The sequence below is a fragment of the Gambusia affinis genome, linkage group LG11 (assembly GCF_019740435.1).
Source record: "Gambusia affinis linkage group LG11, SWU_Gaff_1.0, whole genome shotgun sequence".
NCBI lineage: Eukaryota > Metazoa > Chordata > Actinopteri > Cyprinodontiformes > Poeciliidae > Gambusia > Gambusia affinis.
Window position 1 is genome coordinate 15,178,124 of NC_057878.1, and position 25,561 is coordinate 15,203,684.

General features: G+C 38.6%; 2 protein-coding genes across 3 annotated transcripts; one reads left to right on the forward strand and one right to left on the reverse strand.

Annotated features, from left to right (window-relative positions):
* Window positions 1-239: 239 nt before the first annotated feature.
* On the forward strand, window positions 240-9,838 carry LOC122839667 (Golgi reassembly-stacking protein 2-like). Of its 2 annotated transcripts, XM_044131477.1 has the most exons (10): window positions 241-472; window positions 4,275-4,355; window positions 4,451-4,654; window positions 4,735-4,821; window positions 5,513-5,643; window positions 6,729-6,852; window positions 6,958-7,090; window positions 7,225-7,308; window positions 8,050-8,163; window positions 9,224-9,838. In XM_044131477.1, exons 1-10 carry the CDS (start codon window positions 410-412, stop codon window positions 9,427-9,429), a joined length of 1,227 nt encoding a protein of 408 aa, XP_043987412.1. In that variant the 5' UTR covers window positions 241-409; the 3' UTR covers window positions 9,430-9,838. The 2 variants fall into 2 exon arrangements, with proteins under 2 accessions (XP_043987413.1, XP_043987412.1); XM_044131478.1 differs by lacking the exon at window positions 8,050-8,163 and having other exon boundaries at window positions 240-472.
* A 676-nt stretch (window positions 9,839-10,514) lies between these two features.
* On the reverse strand, window positions 10,515-24,354 carry tlk1a (tousled-like kinase 1a). Its single transcript, XM_044131479.1, is given in 23 exon segments — window positions 10,515-11,574; window positions 12,499-12,606; window positions 12,680-12,791; window positions 12,952-13,087; window positions 13,172-13,341; window positions 13,425-13,514; window positions 13,614-13,705; window positions 13,799-13,880; window positions 14,059-14,156; window positions 14,527-14,593; window positions 15,311-15,499; window positions 15,626-15,762; window positions 15,843-15,953; window positions 16,072-16,164; window positions 16,271-16,357; window positions 16,448-16,543; window positions 16,676-16,719; window positions 16,820-16,895; window positions 18,238-18,309; window positions 18,420-18,541; window positions 24,087-24,126; window positions 24,128-24,163; window positions 24,165-24,354. Coding segments are annotated over 23 exon segments (2,271 nt in total). The 5' UTR covers window positions 24,207-24,354; the 3' UTR covers window positions 10,515-11,403.
* Between the last annotated feature and the right edge of the window lie 1,207 nt (window positions 24,355-25,561).

The following is a 25,561-nucleotide window of genomic DNA, read 5'->3' on the forward strand; positions in this document are numbered from 1 at the left end:
TTTCCGTTAATATGCATGGATACCACGCTTTGAGAATAACAAACCTCGTTTATGGCTGTCATGTCATGACATTACCTTTTTCTACCCGCTTTCATTTTGGACTGGGCTTGTGAATGTTGGGGGTTTTATTAGCTGCCAGTATGAACATGAAATTATTTGATTATGTTCAAACGTGCCGGCCCTATTGCAATTCACTGAGATACACCTGCGTGTCGTATTTTGGAGTCGGTGACATCACAGCTCGGGAGATGCTGTCATCACACAGCTGGCAGGGAGGAGGGAGGACTGCAGCACAGGAAGTGCAGCAGGACACCACGAACGACAGGAATCACGACATGACTCTTCCAGACGGAGCCGCCTGTTAAACCAGCGCAAATATCCCACCGCGGCGGTCGGATTCAGGGAGGATATGGGGGCCACTCAGAGCGTCCAGATCCCCGGTGGAGGATCCGAAGGTTACCACGTCCTTCGGGTAAGAGCATCTGTAATGGTCGCCTGCCCGGCTAACATTAACGCTCCTCTAGGAAATTAGACACACGTTCACACTGCGGTGCGCTGGTTTGTATTTAATAGGGAACATGATGAGGATTCACATATGGAGATATATCCGCCATAGAAAGCATTTCCTCGTTGCATTAGAGGTGAATCTAAATTAAAACAGCTGCTCGTCTTTAATGTGGAGCAGATTAACGAGGCTGACGTGGAGTGCGTCAGGAAATAAATACATCTACGAATTTAAATGAAATGAAATGTTGGACGTGTTTAATGCCTGTTTGTGCCGTCCTCGTCATCGGTTCGCAGCTCTCAAGACATTAGAATCCTTGATGCCAGAATAACCGGTGTGGCCACTACATGACTAATGGAGGAAGGTGTGTCCTGTCCCCACCTTTAGTCTGAATAGTAGTGATTCTTGGGATGGTTTTATCTGCACCCGAGGAGCACATCCAACTCTGGACTGAGGACAAAATTTCATTTGGAGATCCTATTGGGACCCACTCAGTGCAGAATTAGGTCAAGCTCTACTAAAACAACTGAGCTCAAAAACAGAAAACTACAAGGTCAGATAAAAATAATGTAAACGTGAATATGTCAAGGACTCTGTTTCTCAATCATTTACACCTATCAGGACCTTTTGGGATCATTTTTTAAGATCTTTTAGCTTACCTCATGTTGTTCAGTCTCTCTTCATTCATTTTTTTTTCTTTATGAAAATTATAAACAAAAAAGTAGGGCTTTGCATCAAAGCATATTATTCCTGATGTTATAAGAGTTTTAGTAGATAAGAAAACATCAAGTTACCAGCTGATGTTGTTCTGACCCAAATCAGTTCAACTGACTTTATGGGAGGAAACGTGCTCCTGTCCAATCTGCCTTTTAGCAATCAGAACCAGTTGAAGGAAATCTATCAATCTGATCACCTTGCAGGCAATCTCTTATTTTGTTCTTTAAAATATTAAAGAACAAAAAAAAAATTCCAAGGTGTTTTATTTTCTTAATTTTAAAAACACTGAATGATATTCCACATTTTCAAAAACCAGAACATTTCTCATTTCTGTCCATCAAAAAGCACATTAGGTGAAGCGTTGTTAACTGTTGACCACCTAAACAACTTGAGACGAATCGGCTCATTCTCGTGGCCGAAAGTAAATAAGTCTCGACAGCAATGGTTTCTTCGAGTAAAATCTCCAACATCTCATTTTCTGCTGTACAGAAAAGGAGATTCAATAATCTGAAACATCAATCATCAGCGTCCACTTAGCTCCTCAGTAGAATATTTCTTTTCATTGAGAAAATAAAAGCCACAAACAGAAATAGTGTCAGAATTTTTCTAACTAATTAACTATCCTACATTAATTTCCAATATGGTAAATATTGGAAATGAAACTAGTTAGAAAGTTTTTAAATATTCAAATCTGGGTATGTCCTACTTTCCCTCACCTATTAGATCAGATGGTTTAAATTTTTATGGACCGTATAGGTAAAAATAAAAAATAAAAACTTTTTGCAAAATACACAGTATGTTTTCCACACAGGCTTACTGCTGTGTGGAAAACAGGTCACCAAATGAAAGACTGCGCATTTTCCTTATATATTTTGTTGAAAGTTCTCGTCTTTAAAATTCATTTTAAAAGTTGTTTTGTAAAATGTAATTTGAAAAAAAAAAAAAAATCTTAATTTCTGAGGAATAAATTTGGATGCCCAGATATATATTCCTACTTTCTAAGTGATCTGATGTGACGCCTTAGAAGCGTCACATCAGTTGCGCTTAATAGAAAAACATTGTTACTAAATATTTGGAAGGACATTTGCCTCGTTTGCAAAAATCTCGAGGCACATGAGGGATTTACAGAGGCATGACAAGAATTAGGTGGGCTCTGCTTTCTAAGAAAAACCTGCTGGTCAGACTGAAGGTTGCCAGAGAGAACATAGACAAAGACTAAAGCATTTATAGACGCTAATTAACCACTGGGCGTTTTTTGTTTGTTTTTTTTTTTGTTTTGTTTTTTTAAAGTTGTAAGGCAGGTCTCTCCATCTAACATCAGCAGTCACTGGCATAACGTATGACAAAGATGCCCTTTATTTACATGAATTCTTTTTAACAAGTTCGATCTTCTCCCCTTCATGTAAAGATGTGCTGTTTTTAACTAATGAGGAAAATTGAAAAGTGACACCAAAAAGCCTTCTAACTCTTAGGGTGGGGTTTGTTGACATAGTGCAGATTCTCCACAATGTATTCCTTTGACTGTAGACAACCAGCAGCGATATTTTATTCTCAAACATCTCAGTTCTTTAAAATAAGGAGGGGAAAACGTTCTTGATGGAGTTAGGGATTAAAGCTCTCTCGATGCCTCTGTACTTGCTCAGTCACCGTCATTCATCACCGCCTACTTGTCCTTCGGACGAGTTAAACCTGAACCTGTTTCACCATAAAACAAAGTCGGTTACCCAGAGGTTCGTATGTTTTCCTTCTGAGGTCATTAAGTTAGAGCTTCTCAGACTCAAAGAGGACAAAACTGTATTTGCTTCTAAATAACTCCACTGTTTTCATCTCTTTTTTTGACGTTTTTGTCACTTAAATTTGGTAGGGAATCCAAAATTTGTGCTCAAGTCTTTACTGTATATAAAAACAGTATAATATAGCAATGTATTACTACATTATACATTAGCCTCTTTATATAACAGTATATTTCATAGCAGTCCGAGTAGATCCTTGCAATTTTAATATTGTTTACAGTAAAATCAAGATGACAACAGGGTGTCTTGCATTGTTTGACTGAAACCTTTTTTCCTTACTTCATCAATGTTTTCTAGGGTCAGCTGAGAAACCAGCTGTCCAACAGTAATGGCTGTAATAATGAAGTTAGGCCACACTATAACACAAAGATAAATGTACTGTGGAGGCAAAAATCGAAAGCTATTCAGTGACAAATGTGGAAATAAAATGGAAAAACAGAATGATAGTCCTTATTATACTGTAGCAGGTAAGAAGAACAATAAGAAACCATTCTCTATGGACAGGATACTTCAAATGGAAGACAAGTTAGAAAGTTTAAAAACGTTTCCAAAAGGTGTCACATACTCAATCGCAGAAAATGTATTTATGTCCAAGATGGACTGTGAGGCAGAATTCACAAAATTCATTTTCGGCTTTCAAATTTATGAAACAAAAACGTATGGAAAAATTTTTTTTAAATGGCCCATTCCAAACTCTGACCTTGGCCTCTTTAAAGTTACGTCACGGAAACTTTACAACAGATCCCCGCAGGCGTCAGTGAACTGAACCGATGAGGCGAAGCGGAGTGAGCCGAGATCGCTTTCTTGGAGATGCCAGAGGTTGATGTGATGAATTCAATTCATGCCAAAGATGGTTCTAAATATGGACAGTGTGTTTATATATATATATATATATATATATATATATATATATATATATATATATATATATATATATATATATATATATATATATATATATATATATATATATATATAATTGGCTGCCTGTATTTATTTATTTATTTAGGTGCGTCGTTGCCTAGTTTTTCAATGACTAATTCACAGACGCATGCAATGTTAAATATTCTGTTTTAATTTTTTTTTTCTCCAGTCTCTGTTGATAAAAATTTTGGATCTTCTCCTTGCTGATCTGATACAAAACATGCATATCAAACAGGATTTCATGTACGTTTGGAGGACCGGACCTACATCGTCATTCCTAATTGTTCTGCCTTGGTGTGCTTGACCTGAACTGAAAACCCCTCTGACCTTTTCAGGTGCAGGACCATTCCCCGGGTTATCACGCACGACTGGAGCCGTTCTTTGATTTTATCATCTCAGTTTGTGACACTAGGCTGGTAGGTGTTCATGTGAAGCGTCCCGATCCGGGGCTCAGACCACCGTCTTCCTGTTTGAACGCTGAGTTTAGAGTATTAACGTGAGTCTGTAACAGAACAGGGACAACGACACCCTGAAAGAGCTGCTGAGAGTGAACGTGGAGAGGCCTGTCAAGATGCTGCTGTACAACAGCCGGACCCAAACTGTCCGGGAGACGACCATCACACCCAGCAACACGTGGGGCGGCCAGGGCCTTCTGGGGCTCAGCATTCGCTTCTGCAGCTTTGAAAGAGCCAATCAAAACGTTTGGCACGTCTTGGTGAGTGTGCAGGTCTCGTTGAAGCTCTGTTTGCCATCAAATCCGCTGAGTAAATGTTTGCGTGTTGTTTCTTTGTTGAGGAGGTGGAGCCAAACTCTCCTGCAGGCCTGGCGGATTTGAGGCCCTACGTTGACTACATAATCGGAGCGGACACGGCTATGCGTGAGGTATGCCCTCTACGCTGATTGGAAGTCTTTTGCGTGGTGGCTTGCGAAACGATTCACTCTCCAACTGCGAACATCAGAGTATATTTTTTGGCAATTTCATGTCAGACAGGCAGAGTGGTGAAGAATTTCGAGTTGAAATTAAAATTATAGTTTGGTCTCTACGGTTTTTGGGGTTTTTTTAAAAATAGAAATAAAAATCTGAAAAGTGTGGCGTGCATTTATAGTCAGTGGTACTGAGTCAGTACTTTGTAGATTCACTGCAAACGCAGCTCCATCTCATTTGGGCTCTGTCTCTACCAGTGCTTCATTGTTTGCCCATTCTTTTCTACAAAGAACAATGTCAGATTGAATGAAGAGTGTCTGAGAACAACCGTTTTCAAGTTACAGGTTGTCTTGGCTTTGACTAGGCCATTTGAACACACAAATATGCTTTGACCTCAAGCATTTCATTTTAGTTCTGGCTTAATGTTTAGGGTTGACATCCTTCTGAAAGTGAAGCTCTAACAGGTTTTCTGTCAGGATTGCTCCTGTCCAATTTTTTTATTTTATTTTGTCAGTTTTAATATGTCTGCTGAACCAAAGCATCCAAACAACACAACGCTGACACCTCTTTGTTTACTGTGTGGACTGACACTTAAGCTCAGATTCGCTGCATATCTATACCTGGTCTGTACTTTTCTTCCCTGGACAGAACGAAGACCTGTTCTCTCTCGTCGAAGCGCACGAAGGGAAGGAGCTGAAGCTCTACGTTTACAACACAGACGCAGACAACTGCCGCGAGGTGATCATCACCCCGAACTCTGACTGGGGCGGAGACGGCAGGTATGATGCGCGAAGAAAACGATCTACGTTGCCTTTTGACAATGGACAATTCGGGTAATACTTTTTGAAAACACATTGGAGAGATTACCTTGCTGATCGTTTTACTGAGACATTTAAAAAAAAAAAAAAAGGGGGCACAAAACCTAATTGCCTCTGTTGCAAATCTGCCTCCTCTACTTGAATCTTTATGGGCCAGATGCATGAATGAAACTTCACCTAATTCCAAAAAGCAGGTGCAGGATACATATGGTGCCTCCTCTGAAAGTGACTGTGAAATCTGACTTTCTCTCCCATCTTTAGCCAAGAATAGAAAAAGACACTCCTCTGGTTGTCTTCTATTTTCCTAATAGTCACTTATCTTCAAGCAGGATTGTCAGCTTGGCATGACCGAAGGAAATACCAAAGAATAACATTTCATACTATTTGTCAACTGATGCATCAAACAAGATGATTCACCAGTTGAAAAGTTAAATGCCCTCTTCTTCGTAAGCAGTAAGAACGGTGGACGCCTCCAGTGATTCTTCTGCATAGGAGGAAGATCTGGTCTTCAACTAACCAGAGAGTTTACATGTTAGGCTCTTGCACATAATCAGCATTTTTGGCGCAGTCATCCCTATGAAACTCGTCATGCAGGCCAGACGTTTGAAAACTCCTCCCACTTTTCTGCGTCATCGTTTTGACCCAGTTCACCCGCCGGCTGACTGTCAAGGAATGCTTTCCATGTATGCGAGGAAAGCCGACTTTTTAGAGTAAAGATTACATTAAAATAAAACAAATTACTTGCTTATAAACAGAAGACTAAAGTGTTGACAAGTCAGGTGATTGTGTGACCCCTGGTTTGTCTGCTGTTCATAGATCCCCAGACTTTTCAACTCAGACATGTCCTGGGTTAAAATTTCTGCTGGCGTTTCTTTGTGTGGCACTTTGTGACTGAACTTAACTTGAAGCTATTAATGTGTTAAATGTTTTAGTTTTGCTTTCAGAGTTTCACTACGGGTTTGGTTTGTTTCACCATCTTATTTCTGGAAAAACAAAAACCTTTCTTGAGCCGTTCTGCTATTTTGTCTGCATTTCTGTTTCCGCAGTCTCGGATGTAAGATTGGGTTTGGTTACCTGCACAGGATACCTACACTTAAGGAGGAAAAGAACTCCCGTTCCCCTTCACAGAACCATAAGGCATCTCATATACCCAAAGACGGCTACACAGAGGTAAGGTGACATGTTCGCGGTAACTCAATCCAGAAAAATGACACATTGCTTCATGTCGTTCGAGGTTTTGTTGACATTTAGAGATAAAGAAATTCTGGTTACCAGGTCCAACTCTCTGCTGTCATTCCAACCGTTCCAGTTGTCATCTCGTCTTCCGCTCCAATTGGATTAGAGCAGCCTCTCAGCAGCCTATCAGTCAGCTCTGAGCCAACGGCTGTCCTCGTTAGCAAGCCGGCAGGTAAAACACTGAATCTGATTCTTTCATCAGATTCTTTCAAATTTTTACTGGCAAATCCTGTATTTACCAGTTATATTTAATTGACCTTTTCCCCCCATCGTTGACATGTTTCTATTGCCACCCTGCTGATTCAGGAATTCCCATCATCCCACCGCCCAACCATGTAATTCCCAAGCAAACACTCCCTCTGCCTGTAAATGGTGCTGCAACACAACCAGGTTTGTAAGCTTGTTTTTACTTCACAAGTAACCAAATGTTGCACGAAAGAATAAACGGCTAAAGAAAATGAATTAAGGGTCTTATTAGTTACATTATACAATTATCTCGATTACTAGAGCTATTGACAGCATTACACTACATGTCAAAAGTTGGTAAAAGATGTCAAAAAGCCCTGAATGTTCCCAGTGTTGTTGTTGGAAGTACACAAAAGGTATGCCTATTGGAATTCAAAGAAACAGTGGCTAAAGTGCAGAAAGTGGAAGCTTTCAGTGTCTGACTCCTGAGGAGTCAGGCGGTGACAAACCCTCGACTGACTGCAAAGGTCCTGCAGCCACCCAGGTTTCAGTTCACACAGTAAGGCCCATACTAAACCCTACAGCGCTTCATGTCTCGTAGTAAACTGGAGATTTTAAAGCCTCTGACTCAGCCGTACACCTGGAGGAGAGAAAAATGAAACGTACACTGAACAAAACCACTGTGTCTACTGTAAAGCACGGTGTTGGCCCGGTGATGCTGTGGGGCTGTTTTATTCTGCGTTGAATATTTCTAAGACTCCAATAGTCATTAAGTGGTATTTTGTTTTGAATTTGAAGCTGTTGAAATTGAAACTGCTGCTAGTTTGGATATTTTGTCAATTAACTTAAATTGTGTGTTATTTGAAAAAATGGGATCGCTGCTGCATTTATAAACAAACGGACTTCACTCTGTATCTAAAGTTCTTCTGAATTCTTGTTGCTCAGGTTTGAGTCCCCTTCCTGGAGCTATTCCAGCCTTTCCTAATTTCCCAAACCTAAACGCTACTTTGCCAGAAGTGGGTCATGTTCCGCCGCCTGGACTTGGGATACAGCATGACGGTACGCTACGCTTCACCTCTCTGTGATCAGGTCCTAAATAACTGTAAATGCTCTTTGAAGTTCTGTATTTCACAAAAATACAGTGAAAGTAGCTGTTTGTATCACACACATCCTCTTGTTTAAATGTTTTAATTTGCTGAAAATAGTTAATAGCATGTAATGTTTTTATGGAGTCAAAATTCTTTTAAGGAATCTTGTGTTTGTAAGTTTTCAATGTATTGACGGAGAAAAGCCATCCACAACAACATGCGCATATGTGAAAAATTCTGAATGATAAACGGATCATCAAAATCAGGGTTTTCTGATAGATGGCAGAATGTATGACTTAAGTCCTTCAGGTCCTGAAGCACCAGTGCCCCACATTATCTCAGGTTGGGGTTTTTTTTCTGAATCAGATGTAATGTGCACACACTTGTTTTCTCAACAGTCCACAGAATATTTTCTGAAGTCTTGTGGAACAAGAGAATGTCTTTTGGGGGAAATATGGTGGGGGTTTTTTTTTCTTGGTCAGTAGAGGTTTCTCTTCCACGGATGCCGTGTTTGCTCAGTTTGTGTGTGGTTGATTCATGAGTGATGCCTCCAGAGCTATAGATGCTGCGTTGCTAGGTGACTTCCTGAATGAATTGCAGATGCACTCTTCCAGTAATTGTGCCTCCTGGGGAGGTTCATTACCATAAACATTTTTCTCCATTTATGGAAAATGACTGTCACTGTGGTTTCCTGGAATCCCAAAGCTTTAGTATTGGCTTTGTAACCTTTTCCATACTGATCTCCATGTCTTTGAACCTCATTTGTTTGTTTCCGTTTGCAATTGTTTGGCCTACTTCATGTTGTCAGACAGGTTCCATTTGAGACTTGTATTGATATTGCAGGTCTTGCGATTATCAGGCTACCTGGTTAATCATAATAAACCCCTGACTTAGCAAGCAGGATGATTACCTTTTTAACTAAGGGATGGGTTTGTTTAATAAATACAATCACAATTTGAAAGACGCACTTTGTTTACGCAAAAATAAAATAAATCTTCTAATGCAGCTTTTATTTCTGTTGCTCTCTCCAGGTCTTCCTCCTCTCAACCTTCCAGGTGCAGTTTCCAGTGTTACTCCTCCCGACTTCATTTATCCACCCGTTGCTGTTAATTCACACACCGCCATCTATCCCTCTTCTACCATCCATATGAACAGTTCACTGACCAAAGCCCCCAACCATTCATCAGTGCCCAACTCTGGAGCAATTAATTTCACGGTAACTGTGGACTCATCTTAACACGAGGGAACTCATAAAGACGACACCTCGCCCTCAAGTCCTTCCACAGCATAAGCAGTCAGTCGCTGACAAATTGGTCGTTTAAACCATGTTTGCATATGAGCTCCTGGAGGACGCTGAAGATACATGTGAGGAATTTCAGCTGAATTTAGACATAACTCAAGGGTGGTACTATGCATTTTCACTTGTCCTCAGAAGCCGATCAGAAAATGTGGAGAACTTGAATGCGGTTGTCAGCATCATTTCATTTTAGTGGTTAGATTACTGAAAAGTATCAAGAGAAGGATTTAAAAAAGCTTAAGATGTTGACCTGCTGAGGATTGTTTTTCAGGTTTGTTTGTACTGTTGTAAAACCATCTTTGATTGCAAAAACAAAACAAGAACATAGTAAAGTTTGATATAATCTTGACTCCAGTTATTCTGTTCTGGTTTCTCCTGATTTATTTTTAAGGAAAAACATGCAGTTCCACACATCACCAGAAGATGGTGGTATAGCCTTGACTACACGTGGTGGCTAAATATTTGAGAAACTGTTTTAAAAACGAAACTTTTAGAGTGCTTTAATTTCAAGAAGTTAAGGTAATGAAAACCCAACACTTAGTTTCTCAGACAAATTGTGCTCAGGAAATCTACTATAAACCATCAAACTACCAACAGCGCTAATCTGACGGTTCAGTCACTGAATATCTACAAGGATGAAAGTGTGGTATGAAAGCAAACAAATGAAAAGCTACGTGGAAGGAAAAAAACAAACCTTCCAGCTTCAATTGACATTGTGGACAAATTTTGTAATTTGTTGGCCTATATTTTAGCACATTTGTCTTAATCAGTTTATGGTCCCGCATAATATAGGATACCAAAGTGAGTTTTTATGAGTTGTATGTCATAATTACCAAAATGAACACAAAAAAGCTACTGTAAAGTATCTGATTTTCACTTACTTTAGTTTTGGATCCAACCAATCATCTGGTTAACGCATTGTCAGAGCAATTTAGTTCTGATTATATTCTACCCTGAAAGGCACCAGTAAATATTGATAGGAATTGGATGTCATCAATAACATTCATTGAAGGAGAAAAAAAAAACACCATTTCTTGGAATTTATTATTCACTCTAAGCAGAACTGTACAACTTGTACCCAAAGTGGAACATACAGCCCTTGAAAAAGTAAGAGCAGCAAAGCAGCAAAATGAAAACACTCCAGGAAACTCATTTTATGTCAGGAAAACTTTTAACTCCTTTAACATCACTGCTGCAGCTCAAAATTTGAAAATTCACCTATACAGCATATACAGTTTCCAATTTATGTTAATATTCCTGCATAGGGTTTTATACATAATTTTTCTACATTTGGTTACTTTGTGCATTTAATGTATGTAAGTATGCTGCTCCAGCCTACATGACACTAGATGCCACTTATATGCTACACATTACATTCCCATGGCTAAGTTACTCAAATTAAAGCCTAACATTTGTGGAGGGAGGGGGGGGGGGACAAAAAACAGAACAATTATCCAAATCAATAGTGAAATTTCTTTAATTCTACATAACGATGACTGACTTCTCCTCACAGTAAATTAACTTCTAGCAGCTGAATCATTTGCATCCTGGCAGGACAGTCTTATTAAATCAAATGGCACACAGCCGAATCTCCATTCATCCACTGAATGCTCCATTCGTCTGCAACTTCTCTACGGGATGTCCAGTCACATTTTCTTCAAAATACATAGTTTCAGTGCTTTTGTCGGACGCCCATCCCAACACATGTTCTGTTAAACACGACTTCTCCATCCTTCCACTGATAAAAGTCCTGATAAAGGAGAAGAATCCAGGCGCAGGTCGGAGGAGGCCAACAAACATCCCGACTCTCCGGTCCTGCTCGTTCTGCTGCTCCCGTCACAAGTCCAGGCCTTCCGATGAGCCTCGTAGTTGCAACTTCAGTTCTTGCTTCGCCTCTCATAAAGTTCAAAACTGTCAGTATGAGATGAGAGTGGATGAGGCTGAGCCAGCGCTAGCAGCGCTCATCTGTAGATTTCCAGACGAGCTCGATCTTCGCATTTGAGGGAGAAGGTAGGGGTCACTTCCCAGCTGGAGAACGTCGACTCGATCCTCCTTCCTGTAGGCCAGGCAGCGTCTTATGAAGGCCTGAAGAGAGGAAAAAGGACAATCGGTTTATTAACCGATGTCCAGTCTGGGTTCTTAAAAGTTTAGACTGCAAAGTTGATTTGAGCCATTTCTAATAAACAGTTACGGGTTCTGATACATTGCAACATTTACCAAGTCTTGATGAGCATTTACTCTATTTTCTCACCGACAGCAGTGAACAGTTTACAATCTATTTAATTTACGGTTGAGGGGATAAATCAAGCTTTAGACAATTTACACTGATATAACTGAATAAATACGTTGATAAAAACTTTAATGAGTTTAAAGAACTTCACTACTTTACTAATATCCCTATTAAATTTAAAAAATGCATTGCCTCTGAACCAAGCACCTTTTCTGGAGTAAATTTTTACCGATGTAATTTATTTTTACCCTAATAAATGCAGTAATAAACCAGGTGATAAGAGCCTCCGAAAACAAGCCAAGCTCCTGGAAATGTGACAATAGATCATGCATTAAATGTTCCCAGACTCTCAAATGGAAAAAAGTATGAATAAAAATGTTTTTGATTCAAAAAAATAAATAAATCTAATAAATTAGAGGAATTGTGTACTTTATTAAAAGATATATCAAATTAAAGGCTTAATATACCGCTTTACCAAGGGCAGATGGTACCTTAACATGCTGAATAATATGGAATTACGGTAAATCAACATGTGATGGCCAAGAATATGACATCTAAAAACCAGGTTGAGTTTAAATAATTGAAACAAGAAACAGTCAAATGTTAGTCAAGTCATTTTTATATAATCAAATCTTTCTCGTTTGGAACCTCTACACTGTGCAGAGGCTGCTTGGAGCTGGAAAAATATTAATTTTTAAACTTTCCAACAGCAATGTATGTATAACAAATATATAAAGACCAGCCTTCTGAAAACAATCCAAAACAAGCAAGTCTCCTACCTTAGCTTCATTACTGGCAACTGGCTTTACAGGAAACTGGACCTCAGTAGCTTTGAGAATAGTGTTCTCCTGCAGAATGTCCTGCTGCGACTGGTTGTGGCCAAACGGCTGGAAAACAGGGAAAACTTGGTTCAGGCTCAAGTTACCAACAGACAAAATATTATCAAAGTATCGACCTCACCTTTCTTCCATACAAACACTGGAAAAAGATGACACCGACTGACCACACATCCACCTTATTGGAGATCTTTGGCGGTTCTTTACCAACCACAAAACACTCAGGAGGGAGGTACCTTTAAACCAGATCAATACAGTTTAAGGTCTTTGGAGGAATATTTAGACACATTAAATACAACTTGTTTTAACCGGGAGCGTTGCACCATTGCATTGGTAAATTTATTTTTGTAAATCCTTTCAACGGCTCTCTATGAATATAATGCATGTTTCCCTCACCAGTAGGTTCCTGCCCCCTGCGACGTCAGGTCCATCCCATCAACACCATAGTTGTCGTCATCCATTATTTTGGAAAGACCAAAATCTGTGATTTTTATTTCCCCACAGGCTGTGCCGTCCACCAGCAAGATGTTACCTGCATGTCAAAATACAGTAAGGTCAACACCGACATCACTGAGCAAATGTTAAGAGGCAGTAAGTGTTCAGACGGTGCTTTTACCTGGTTTAAGGTCATAATGGATGATGGGAGGTTTGATTTCGTTTAGATATTTTAGTGCGTTCACAATCTGCATGACGATAGACCGCGCCTCTTTCTCAGACATTAGCTTATGCTGCTTCAAGTAGAAATCCAAGTCGTTGCCCTCGCAGTACTCCATCACTGTACAAAACCTGTTCCAATGAATCAATGGTTATAGCCGAGAGATTATGAACAAGAGACCACGGAAAGAACAAGAATCCAGACAGTTACTGACGTGTCTGTATCCAGTGAGAAGTAGTCGTAAAGTTTTACGATCCTGGGATGGTCCAGCTCCTTGTGTATTCTGTACTCTCGACATGCATGCCTGGCAAAAACGAGGCGGTTTTTACAACGTTAAACCAAAGAAACCGAAGTCAAGACACAGTAGATTATGAACTATTGGTTTCCTATTAGACCCACATACTTGTGATAGTTCTCCTTTTTCTCTTCTCTCCAGTTTTTATTAAGTTGGTGAATCTTCACAGCAGCATATCGTTGTTCAATCAAGTCAAAAGCCTGATGAGCACATGTAGTAAATGTTATTTAAACAACCCAGCACCAGGTGATCTTTAAGACTTTAATCTGACATAGCAACACTTTCAAGCCTACCTTGTAAACTTCACTAAAGCCTCCCCGACCCAAGAGGTGTAGGAGTAGATACCGTTCATTTAGCGTGGGGTGATCTTTAAATCTTAAGGTGGAGAACGGGAGAAAAACATCATTTATTATTTCAGCTCATTCTCCACATAACTTTTTGTCAAGCAATAGCAGGCTTTAAAACAGTTTAGTGGATGTTGATAGTATCCGTGTGTGCACATTATGTTCCAAAGTCAATGCAGCATCTGTCAAAGGATTATATATAGACTCACTGGGAGCTGTCTTCATTATTTATTCTCTTCAGCTCCCTAATGTGAAGGTTGCGGACTCTCTCCAGGCGTTCCAGCTCAGCCTGGATCTCAGCTTCTTCCTATAAATGATTCAAGCACGTAAACACACAAATGCAAAGAGGCAACTTTAGAGAACCGACAACAAGGAGAGGAGATCGTCACAACCTGCCGAAGTAAAACTGCGGGATTGGCCTTAAACAAGGTGAGAAATCAAAACATTCAACTATTTACTAATAGTTGAGTTTTAGGTTTCACACTAAGTAATGTTAGAGTGAAATCTAAAACCCATTATCACTAGATAATGACACAATTATTGTCACTAAATAATGCTTCAGTCATGTTTAACAAAATGACTGAAGCCAATTGCTGCAAAAACCAACCAAACAAACACAAAAGGAATATTGTATTCAATATGCAGTGATTATGGAAAATATGTGATCTCAAACAAACCTTCTTCAGATGTCCAAGTCGCAGTTTGAAGATCTCTTCCTGTTCATGGTACTCTGCTAGAGTCAGCCTAATCAGGATGAGAGAGAAAGAGGAGGAGATTATTCACAGTACAGCTCAGTTCATTGGAAAAGAATAAATGCTTAAAGTATGAAACCAGAATTAAGTGAATTAACTGCAGATCTACTGATCAGAACAAAAGAAGAAAGCAAACATAAAAAGGAAGTAGATGAAGCAGATGAAATAGAATGAAAAGAAGGAATTGAGGATAAAAAAAGTGGTAAAATTGGAAAGAATGGAAAAATAAAGGGAAAACTAAAATTAAGAATTAAAAAAATAAATGTAAGAAGGAAGCAGGAAAAATGAGAAAGAAAGCACAAAAGCAAATAAGGAGGTCAATAAGAAAGGAATGAAAGCAGCAAGGATAAAATGAAGGAAAAAGAAAATGAACAAAATGATGAGAGGAAGGAGAAAAGGAAAGTAGGGAGTATAACAGGAAAATCGTAAATAAAACAGCAAGGATGAGAAAAGTGAAAAGAAAAAACAAAGGAAAAGGTGCAGGAAGTAACACAGGTAGAAAGGAAGATATAGAAAATTAAATAATAATACACTCTGGCAATGTACTTTGTTTTTAACAAATTTATCCAGAAAACACCAATATTAAACTCCAGCCTCTTCAGGAAACCCTGACCTTTACATAGTACAAAACCCACATTTCTACAACAATATAGATATAAAATCTTCACCCAAGCTACAACTTTTAAAGATAACACATGCAGAGTCTTACAGTTGAGGTAGGCTGGGTTTTAGAAAGGGATCGCTCTCTGCTCCATTCACTGCCTTGGTTTTGCGTTGCTTTGGCTCTGAGTTTGTGGTTGGTGCTTGGGAGTTACTGGAGGACGGAGGCTTCCTCTTGGCAAGAAGTTTCCTCTGCCTCTCGATGTCTTCTCTCTGTTGATTTATCCACTCCTGCTGCCTGTTAATGTAAATATGGGATTTGCATTTTTATTTTTTTTTAAAGCCACTAGTCAAAATGATATACAGCATTAAAAGACATTTGTTTTAGTCGAGCGTGAAACTAGAAGAGAACAAAGATTTTTACTTGACGAGGTTCTGGAAGGCGTAGCCGTCTGTCCACTGCTCTGTGAAGGAGGCGCCGTGTCTCACAGTGGTGAAATGGCCCAGACGTAACCTATCCTGCATGCTCTTCTCCCGACAGGCCTGCTTCTCCTGTGTGCTCTGAACAATCATACCAAACAATGATTTGCGTCGCATTTCACAAATTATCTCAACTGTAAAAAGAAAGAAACCTAATGTACCTTTTCTATAAGCAACTTTTTGCTCATGGTGATGCATTTATTCAAGCGTTCCTTATACTTTTCAAGTAATTTTTGCTGCTCGTCTATCTGCCTCCTGAGATCACAGTTTACCTAAGAAGCAGGATCAGGAAATAAATCAGCTACAAAACATTTAAAAAAAAAATAGGAAGGCTTTATTTAATTTGCTAGGCACTAATGTGATCAGAAACCTGTCCTGTTTGTCTCTTACCCTTAGCAAGTCATCTATTCTACCCTCCTTCTTCTCAAGGTCTAGGTTCTTTGTACTTTCAAGGGCAGCCAACTTCAAAACTGTAAGGTCAGTCTAGAGTAAAAAACAAACAAAACAGAAATGTTAGTGGAGGATTCTCAAACTAATGCAAGCTGCTAAAAATAATATCTTGATGCAAGAGTTCAGCCATCCTCCTCACCTGAACAAATTTGACCGATAGTTGCTTTGGATTTGGCATCTGGTCCACAAAAGACATATTAGTAGGAGATGAACTATTTTGTCTAACCTGAAACAGAAACAGATTATTTTTAAGACTGACTCGCATTAAATGGAGCAACCAAAGAAGATCTGGACCTGAGGATGTGGGATGACTTACAGCAACGCCCTGAGCCGACTGGGAATGTGAGTTCTGGGGTGAGCGGAGCACTGGGGGGAGGCCTCTCACAGGACTGGACCCGTTCCCTCCCTGAAACTATGAGGCGATAAAGAGGACTGTTCAAGTTTCACATCTAGAAACTGCAGAGGTCTCTTCTCATTAATAGAAGATTAGAACAAGCCATGAAAGATAAAGAAATGTATAAGGAATATGAAACTGCAACCTTACATCAAAGTAATCACTTATTTTGGGTCCTCGCACAGCTGATTTTCCTTCAAAGAGAAAAGGAGGAAGTTTTTAGGTTAAAAAGAAATGATTTCACAGATATTTTGGACTTATTTAATAAAAGACCAAATATAAAAAGAATTAAACCTTGGCTGCTCTCTGACTGGATCTCAGGCTTCCTTTTTCTGCCTCTGGTTGTTTCTGACTGTTTCTTTTCTGGAGTCTGAAATATGACATTTGAAAGAAAGAGATTATTACAACACAACTTCCAACCTGTTATCCATCTGGACAGAGGCTTTAGTGAGCATGCAGCCGATCCCAAACTCTTTACACGGCTGATTGTAATCTGGGTTTGATTTTTCTGTATCTAATCTTATTAGTTCAATATTTCCATAAACCAGGATCTCTTCTGTTGAACAAGTGCATAACTGCCAAAGTGAAATCTTCCAACCGCAACAGCTGTTATAAAATAGATTTTATACTCGGTATGTTTAATATACCCACCAAATATGCAGTAAAACTGTCTCTTTTTGCATCAGTCCCCAATTAAATGAGGAAAAACAGGACAGTTTTAGCACAAACCAAAGACTTACTAGAATATTTTTTTATTTTTAAAAGACCACAAGCATAATCCCCAAATATATTCAATAAAAACAGCCTGGAGATGTTTATTTAACTTTAAAGAGGAAACTAAAAAAACTGAAAATTGCATTTGCAGAGCAGTAAAATGGATCAATTTATTGCAAAACAGGACACATATTGCAATATTTTAATATGTGGTCTCTATTGCTGTGACTGCTTCCAAATGCTGGATGAACAAAAAACAAAGTTTACAGCTATCTAGCTACGTAATCTAAAATAGAAGTGATTTAATCACAAAAGCAGAAGCTAAAGGGCACCTTGAATATTCATTTTAAAAAGAAATAGATTAGATTGTCGTTCATGTATCCAAAATACAACCAGTTGACATTTGGGAGAAACACAAACCCTTTAACAAAACACCAACTAATCCAATGCATGGTGATACACATACAAGCTCAACACTAACACAGACTAGTGTTCAGTAGGCAAAGATTAGAAGAGCAGCTTTGTAAAGACATGCAGCATTACGAACACTTTATCCATTCATAATTTTTTCACTATGAAAATTAAGAAATTCTGCATTGTTTATTTAACAACACAGCTGGAGAATTTTCTAAGGTGCCTTGTTGTCTCCGAGTGCGTCATCCTCTGCAGCCTCCTGAGTTTTCTAACATTCCCTCCTCCAATTGCAAACTTGCCAACCAAACTGCAGCTTCACAAAACAGCTGCTTTGATGAGTCGACATCTTTCCTCCAGAATTGTTTCACAATTGAAATTTATAGGACAGAAAGACTATTCAACTGATCATATATTTCTGAGATATACATGGCCCATACATTTATTGTGACAACTACTGCAGTTCAATTTAGTGTGTGCTTCTAAATGCAAAATCTGATCATTAAGTTGGGATTGTAGTTTAGTCAATCTGACTGTAATGAGTGTAGAAAGGTTCTAAAGCCATGCTTGAAATGTTTCTGCCTTACGTCTGACTCCTTGTCACTTAAGGATCCCAAACTTCCAAAACTATGATTTGAACATTCATTGTTGGTCAGTCCCTGCAGGAAACAGAAAAAAAAACATTTAGCTTGGAATCAGTTTGAGAGACCCCAAAAAGTATTAAAAACAAACACTTCACCATTTTAACCAACTTAACACACTGACTCACTTTGGTTCCTCCACTTGTGCTACACGTGCTTCCCCCTGTGCTGCCACTGACCCCGCCCATAAAACGAGCCTCCAGCAGTTCCTGTCTGCGGGGGTCCAGGCTGTGCAGCTCCTCCATGGTGCCTGGGTGGATAAACACCTGTTATTTAGGAGTCTACTTAATTGAAGTTTTTCACTGCTCCATAAAGAGCAGATGGCACAGCATCAGTAGTAAGAACATTAACACAAAGAACTCATTTATATCCATTCTCAAGGGACACTGAAAAAATCCACTTCAGTAGAAGGACTGTATATTTTTTTAAATACAGCTTACTCTTTAACACACTTAAACAATCCTACATTGTTAAGAATGCTGCAGGTATCAAATCTATTTTGTAACAGAGCGGCGGTTACAGCCTTTTCTGTGCTACAAAGAGCTGCCATCCTGAGAGTTCAACAGGAATCTTTCGATTGCTAGGCGATGCTGAATACTGCGCTCCGGTGGGAATGATACAGGAGCTCCTTGGGATTCTGTGTTGCTGCAGACTCAGAGGTGCCGGCACACTAAACCTGTGCTTTAATGAGACAACCATTTTGAAAAGCTATCGGGGCCTTAGCAAAGCATCCAGCATTTCAAGAGGTTGAAATATTCAAGACTCGTTTAAAAAGAGGGGAAAAATAAAGATGTGTAAAAATAATAAAAGGAATTCAGCAACCAGTCAGGAACCAGCTGGTCAGAAACTCAAATCTTAATTCTGATCAGTGAACATATCAAGTGGAAACTGTTGTAGCTGGACAAAGACTTAAAGCTGTGAGGTGTATAAAATTAACAGTGAGAAAACACAAAGACTGAACAAAGCTCCTAGAGATTAAACTGTATTTTCTACTGAGGCATGCTGTTTGTTCATGCTGCTATGATTGGAGTCAGTAAATAACAGAAAGAGTTTTCCCTGTTATATTCAGTTAAAAGATGCCAGAACAGGAAACATGGACATAATAATCTACTTATACATTGATAAACACTAGTTAGGCTAACCCTTTTAAGCTAATTATGGTTTGACTAACACAACATGCGAAAAACAGGTTAAATTATCAACTCACGAATCATTTTGCCTTTTTGGAAATAAAACAAAAATCCTGTTTAACTGCTGTACCATCAAACATGGCTGTTCTCTCTGCAACAAGGTGAGATTGCCTCTCCTCTTAATATGAATAATTAATCAATCATGACCAAAATGCTGCTTAAACGTAATTTTTTTAGTAACAATAAATTAATTAGGAGTCCACCCAATATAGGGACATTTGGGCTGATATTGATACCCAATAATATTTTGGATATTATATACGTTATAATACCATTTCAACACCATGAAACACCTACTATACCACTAATATTACTTCTCTGCTTCTGTTAAACATCTCCCATTCCTGCACTACATCACTGTCACATTACCAAGCAAATACCACATGGCCAACCTCATGGCCCTCTTCTGAAACATAAACGGCAACAACATGGAAATAATCATCGGTTGTCTATATTGGGTCAGTTTAGCTGTCGGATGATACTGATATGTTAAAAATTGACAAACAATCAATGCTGATATTTCTGCCGGTGTATCATGTATCCCTACAATTTGACAATGTAGCAAATTTTGTTTGTGCAAAGAAGTTGTGAACATTTATTGTGGTTCTGTTTCATTTGTATGGATATACCTGTTCCACAACACAGAGCGTTTTACTAAATTTGTAAAACATTTTGTGACTGAAAGTTGCTTTTGAGAAACTATTGTTTTGTTTGTTTGCACTATGAACACTTTATTAAATTTTCAGTAGGAAACATAATTTATTTCTAGTTCTTTAAAATCTGAATCAGCTAAAACTGGCAGAGGCAGGTTTGAGATTTACTGCTGTAAAATGTCCAGATGCTAAATTATAACAGTATACCTTCACAACACAGGTACTGCAACAGTGAACCCACTGATAGAAATAATAGTAATCAAAATATGTTTGATGTAAAATGCCAATTAATATAATTCATATAAGATACATTTTCCAAGCTGATATTGTAATATGTGCACACAAAATGCCACTTCTACAACAGATTTATATAATCTGGGACACGAGTCATAAGATTTCCCACAATACCTGAAATAAAAACTGGATCCTCTGCATGTAATGCACAAAGGAAGCTTATTTCAGCAAATAACATACAACAACCATGAAAACTGCTTGTAATGATAATAGTACAAGATGTAACACATAAAAATGACATGCCACCACTTTTAAATAGAGTTCAAAAATATATGAAATACACTTCCAAGTGTTAAATTTATTATTTTCCTTTAAGTTCATCCACAGAACTGCCTATGAAATATAGATCCGATGTCTAACAAATTATTTTGCTCATTAATTTAGAAATAAATTCAAACCAGTTTGTTAGGTACAGAAAACTTAACATGTTTTAAGAAGTTAGGACTTAAATTGCTAAATTGTTAAATTGTGAGTTCTATTTTAATGCTAAATAAGAATTATTACTCTGTAAATACTGAAGTACTACACTTAGCCAAAGAAAGACCAATAGTATTCAGAATTTACACAACAAAAGGGTTACCAAAATTTACAAAAATAAAAAGAGAAAGAAAGACAATTGGGCCTTCATGTTACAACTATAATTTAAATGTACTATTACTGAAAGTGAAATTGCACAAGTCTTGAGACCAGGACATTTTTGGCCTCACTTTTTCTTCTTCGAATGTGTCTATAATTCAACATTCTAGGGAGTTTCCTCCGTAAACCTCAAATCTCTTCGCTGGAAATTTTTCCGATGAATGCAATAGAAATTCCACCTCCTGTGCAATAAGAAAAAATGTTGGAAACAATTTGGCAGCCGTTCAATTTCCTCCTCCCCTTCTCCAGAACCCAACAAACTATTCTTGTTGCGTTTCTCCACAATAGGTCTTTGACTTCCAATCAAATCTGCAGCACATTTTATTGTCGAAATCATCTGTCTAACCACAGGAATACCGTCTGCATTTGCTTCATATTCAAGGAGCCACAAGTCGAAAGCAAAACAAAAAGCTGCCGTCAATTACTTAGATTATTTTGTCATGAGAGCATAGACCTGAATAAAATAAGTGTGTCAGTAAATCGGATACCTCATTTCCAGCTTGTTACTTTCACCTTTAACCTCCACCAGCTTGACTGGGCAAATATAAATCATGCTGGTAATAAATGACTGGTATGTTCACTGTTGCTAATGATGATCTCCAAAATAAGAACTGCAAAATCCACAGGAAGCAGCTGTTGTAGGCATTCAAGCACCCCTCAAGGGAAGTGCTACTTCTAAAACTCTTCCCTTTGCTGCTTTTCATTGCAATCTTTGTGTCTGATTTGGATCCATATCAATGGTACGTTCCAATGATTTCAGCAGTCCAGATTGTGCGGACTACATCACAAGTGTCTCACTTGAAAAAGGTTGAATATTTTGGAGTTTCGGATTGTTTGACGTGGATTTTCCAATCCAATGTGTGTGTTCTCTATTTGCCAAAAAGAACAAGGAAAGCATGACGATTGTTTGAGCAGTATTTGGACACGTGAGATCTGTGTCATGTGAGATCTGCTAAACAGAGATCAGCCAAGACCAAGAGGTCAGCATTTGATGCAAAGTGCTATATTTAAAAACACATCTTGAGTGCTTTATTTTGCAAAACAAACTTTTCTTCTGACTAATAAAAGACTTTAATAACTCATTACAAAAGCAACTGAAAAATATCTTACTGAACAGCTGCTCTTTCAATTTCTCTAATTAGGTATATGCCTGTGATATGCACCACAACATAAATTGAGTTATTAAATTTTTTTCCCCCTTTAAACTTTTAAAATTGGTCAAGCTTTCTGCACCGCTCCATAATGCTAAAAGTCTTTTTTAATTAGGTAGAAGAAAATGTGCCAGAATGACTTAAGTTATTGTTATTTTTCTAGGCTGTTGGGTGAAGTAGTACTGCCCCTCCCAGACATGCTGCTACTGACTGCTTGTCCACTGGCTGAAAGAAGGAGAACAAGCTGCACTCATCTATTTAGAAGCCAACAACAGGATGGCTATCTGAGCTGATAGCCTGACCAATTAACCATGTAACAATATCAGCTCATTGTACTTGTTTAGACTGTAAACAGCAGTGCAGCAAAAAGGGAGAACACTCAACACAATTAGCACATTATAATTACCATACTATTAAATTGAGTGAGAGTTCATTTTAGATATTACCGGTAAGCATTTTTTTTTATTTTTCAATCAAAATACCAAAAAATTTTGTAAAAACATAACTGTTTCTGCAGCAGGAGAAATAGATGATATTCTACGTTTCAGTATTTAGTTTTTGCGTAAATATTCTTTTTCTTTTTGAGTATTGCATACTGGCTCACCTCCACTTATGATTTGACACTTTAGATTAACAAATGTGCTTTCTTGGAGAAAAAAAATTAACATCAGATTTGTATAGCACTCACAACAGACTTAAGGAGTCCTACAATACCCCCCAATGTTAGAACATACACATACACATTTGTGCTTTTTAATCAAGGATTTCCTTCTGTCTCAAACACAAGGCCTCAGTGTATGACTGTTATCTATTTTCAAGCCCCTGCAGGAGCCTGCGGTTGAACCCTTACAGCCCTTGTTGTGGATGTCATTTTAACTCCATGCTGTTCAGCAGACTGACCACCTGTTTAAGGACGACTCAATCAGAGTCAGAATTAAATCCCAGCCATGATACGAGTGTAGAGTTTACATCTGAGCTAATTCACTGACAACTTCAACTTCAGAGTAAGAGAAACACACATTTAACAATGACAAGTGGCATTGTTGTCATCATTGTTGTCAATCACTGTATGTTACAGTGATAATACAAGGAGCAGAGGGGAAGCCATAACAGCTCACTCCTCCATCACCGCAATATCTGGTGAAAAACGCTGACCCTAAAGTAGGTACAAGAGCCACATAATAGAGAGTTACAACAGCTTTCATCCCCCTTGGCTGTTTTGCAAACTCAAATAAAGAGATGAGGTCAAACAGGGATACCATGCGTCCAATCTGTTAGCATCCATAGCAAGGGGACATCTTCAAACTGCCTAATTTTTCTGAATTACTATCCTATTCAATGCACTCCTGTCCCGTTAAGTAAATCCAATCATTAGAAATAACATAATCCAAATTTCTGTATGTAAAGCCTACAATCAGGACACAAAGGATTGCACACCTTTACCTTGCTTGTTAGGACTCCATCGATGTAACATTAACACTTCCAGAAACTGCTTGGTTGTTCTACTTGCATCAACTGACTCGTTTTCAAGAGTTAGCCATCCCAACGACGTGATGGTTTTGTAAAACATGCGTCGATTACAACGTCTAAATGGGTCCTCCACAAAGATGTTTCTGCACCGGTGCAGGTTATTTGTCTAAAAGGTTACAACACTGGCCTGGGCACTAAGCTACGGTCCTGTCTTCGGTGCTACAAGCTAGCCCAAACAACCTCAATGGACTTTGAAGCTGACGCTTCACTGTAAACGTTAGCTAGTGCCGAGCAGCTTTCGCGAACAGAATTTGTTCGGTAGTTTTAGAAGAACTGCTTTAATCCTCTGTCAAAGGACCAATGAGGGGATATGTAGAGACTTTAAATACGTTTAACGATACCTTCCGAGGCCTTCACCCCTGCCGTGGTATGCTGCTGAAAACACAGTCCGTGTTGGGGACGTGGAGAGCTGGGACCAAAGATGGCGTCCCCTCCAAACTTCCACTACTTTGGATTCTCATCAAGCTACTTTTTTATCTGTAGGTGCCGCAGCGCAGGTCGCTCACACAGACTGGGAAGCTAGCCGTGCGGTGGACCGCATGTTGTTTTTTACACAGGTACACCGACCACCAGGGACAGAAAACGGGAAAATTTCTGTTCTTTGAGGGCACAAACCTCTTTTTACCTAAGCAGAGCGTCCGGGCTCCAGGGCCACCTCTCTCCGTCTTCGAGTGGTTGTCTGTGAAACGTCACGCAGCGTGTGCAAAAATTCTTCTCGTGGAGGGGATGCGTTCTGTCTGAGCGTGCGTGGCGATGTCCACAATCATGGCTGATAATTGCATGTAGAAAATAAATAAACTTTGGACATTGATAAAGACACATCAGAAGACAAGATTGTTATTATTATTATTGTTATGATAAGCCAATTAATGCAATTTAAAAATAACGGTGAATATTAAAATGCTATTGATGGTAGAATTATTCTAAATATGTAAGTACAACATACTGAACAGAATGATGAAAGACTCCGGATTCATTTTATTATATAGTCTAAAGCAAAACTTGTCGTCGAGGTTGTAATTTAAAAGACAGAAAAAATATCCAAATAAATACAGTAATTTAGTGAAATACATTTAATAAGACAACCAAACAAGAATCACATTTCAACAAAGTGACAGAAAACTCAACAGTCCATAGCTTTCAAGTTTCGCTTTATAAAATGTGTACGGTGGCCCTGAGGTCCACCGTATTACACCGTATATTTTTTAAATGAATCATGAGTTTACTTTTTCTAATAAAAGAAAATCTGGAACATGTTTCATAAATCTGTGCTTAGCCATGTTTACTCTTACACACTCTAAAACAAAACCCGCACTGCAAACAGCGACCAACAGGTCAGGGATAAAGTTATGGAAAAGTTTTAAATATTGCTACATTTTAAAGCAATATCCCAAGCTTTAGACATAATATGGACCAATTTTATATCTATTGCCAAGACATGAAAAAAGCAGTACACAACTGATTGGGCGGTACAACTAAGCTGACAGGAAAGACATTAAAGGCATTAATCAGAGAAGCAGCTAAGAAGATAGTTATAACTCTGGAGGAGATCCACAACTCAGCTAATGGAATCTGCTGACAGAACTGTCAATGTGAACTCTATCTGCAGTAAGAGATATATAGATAGCAGAGTCAGAACAAACCATATTAATTAGAATGGCACAAAGTCCAGAACAAGTCCATAGCAAGATTTGGAAAGTAATATTCCCAAATGCTTTCCAATAAATCTGACAGAACTTGAGCTATTTTTTAAAAGAATGGGCAACAGTTTCAGTTACTAGATGTGCAAGAGATAGAGATAAATCCAAAAGATTTG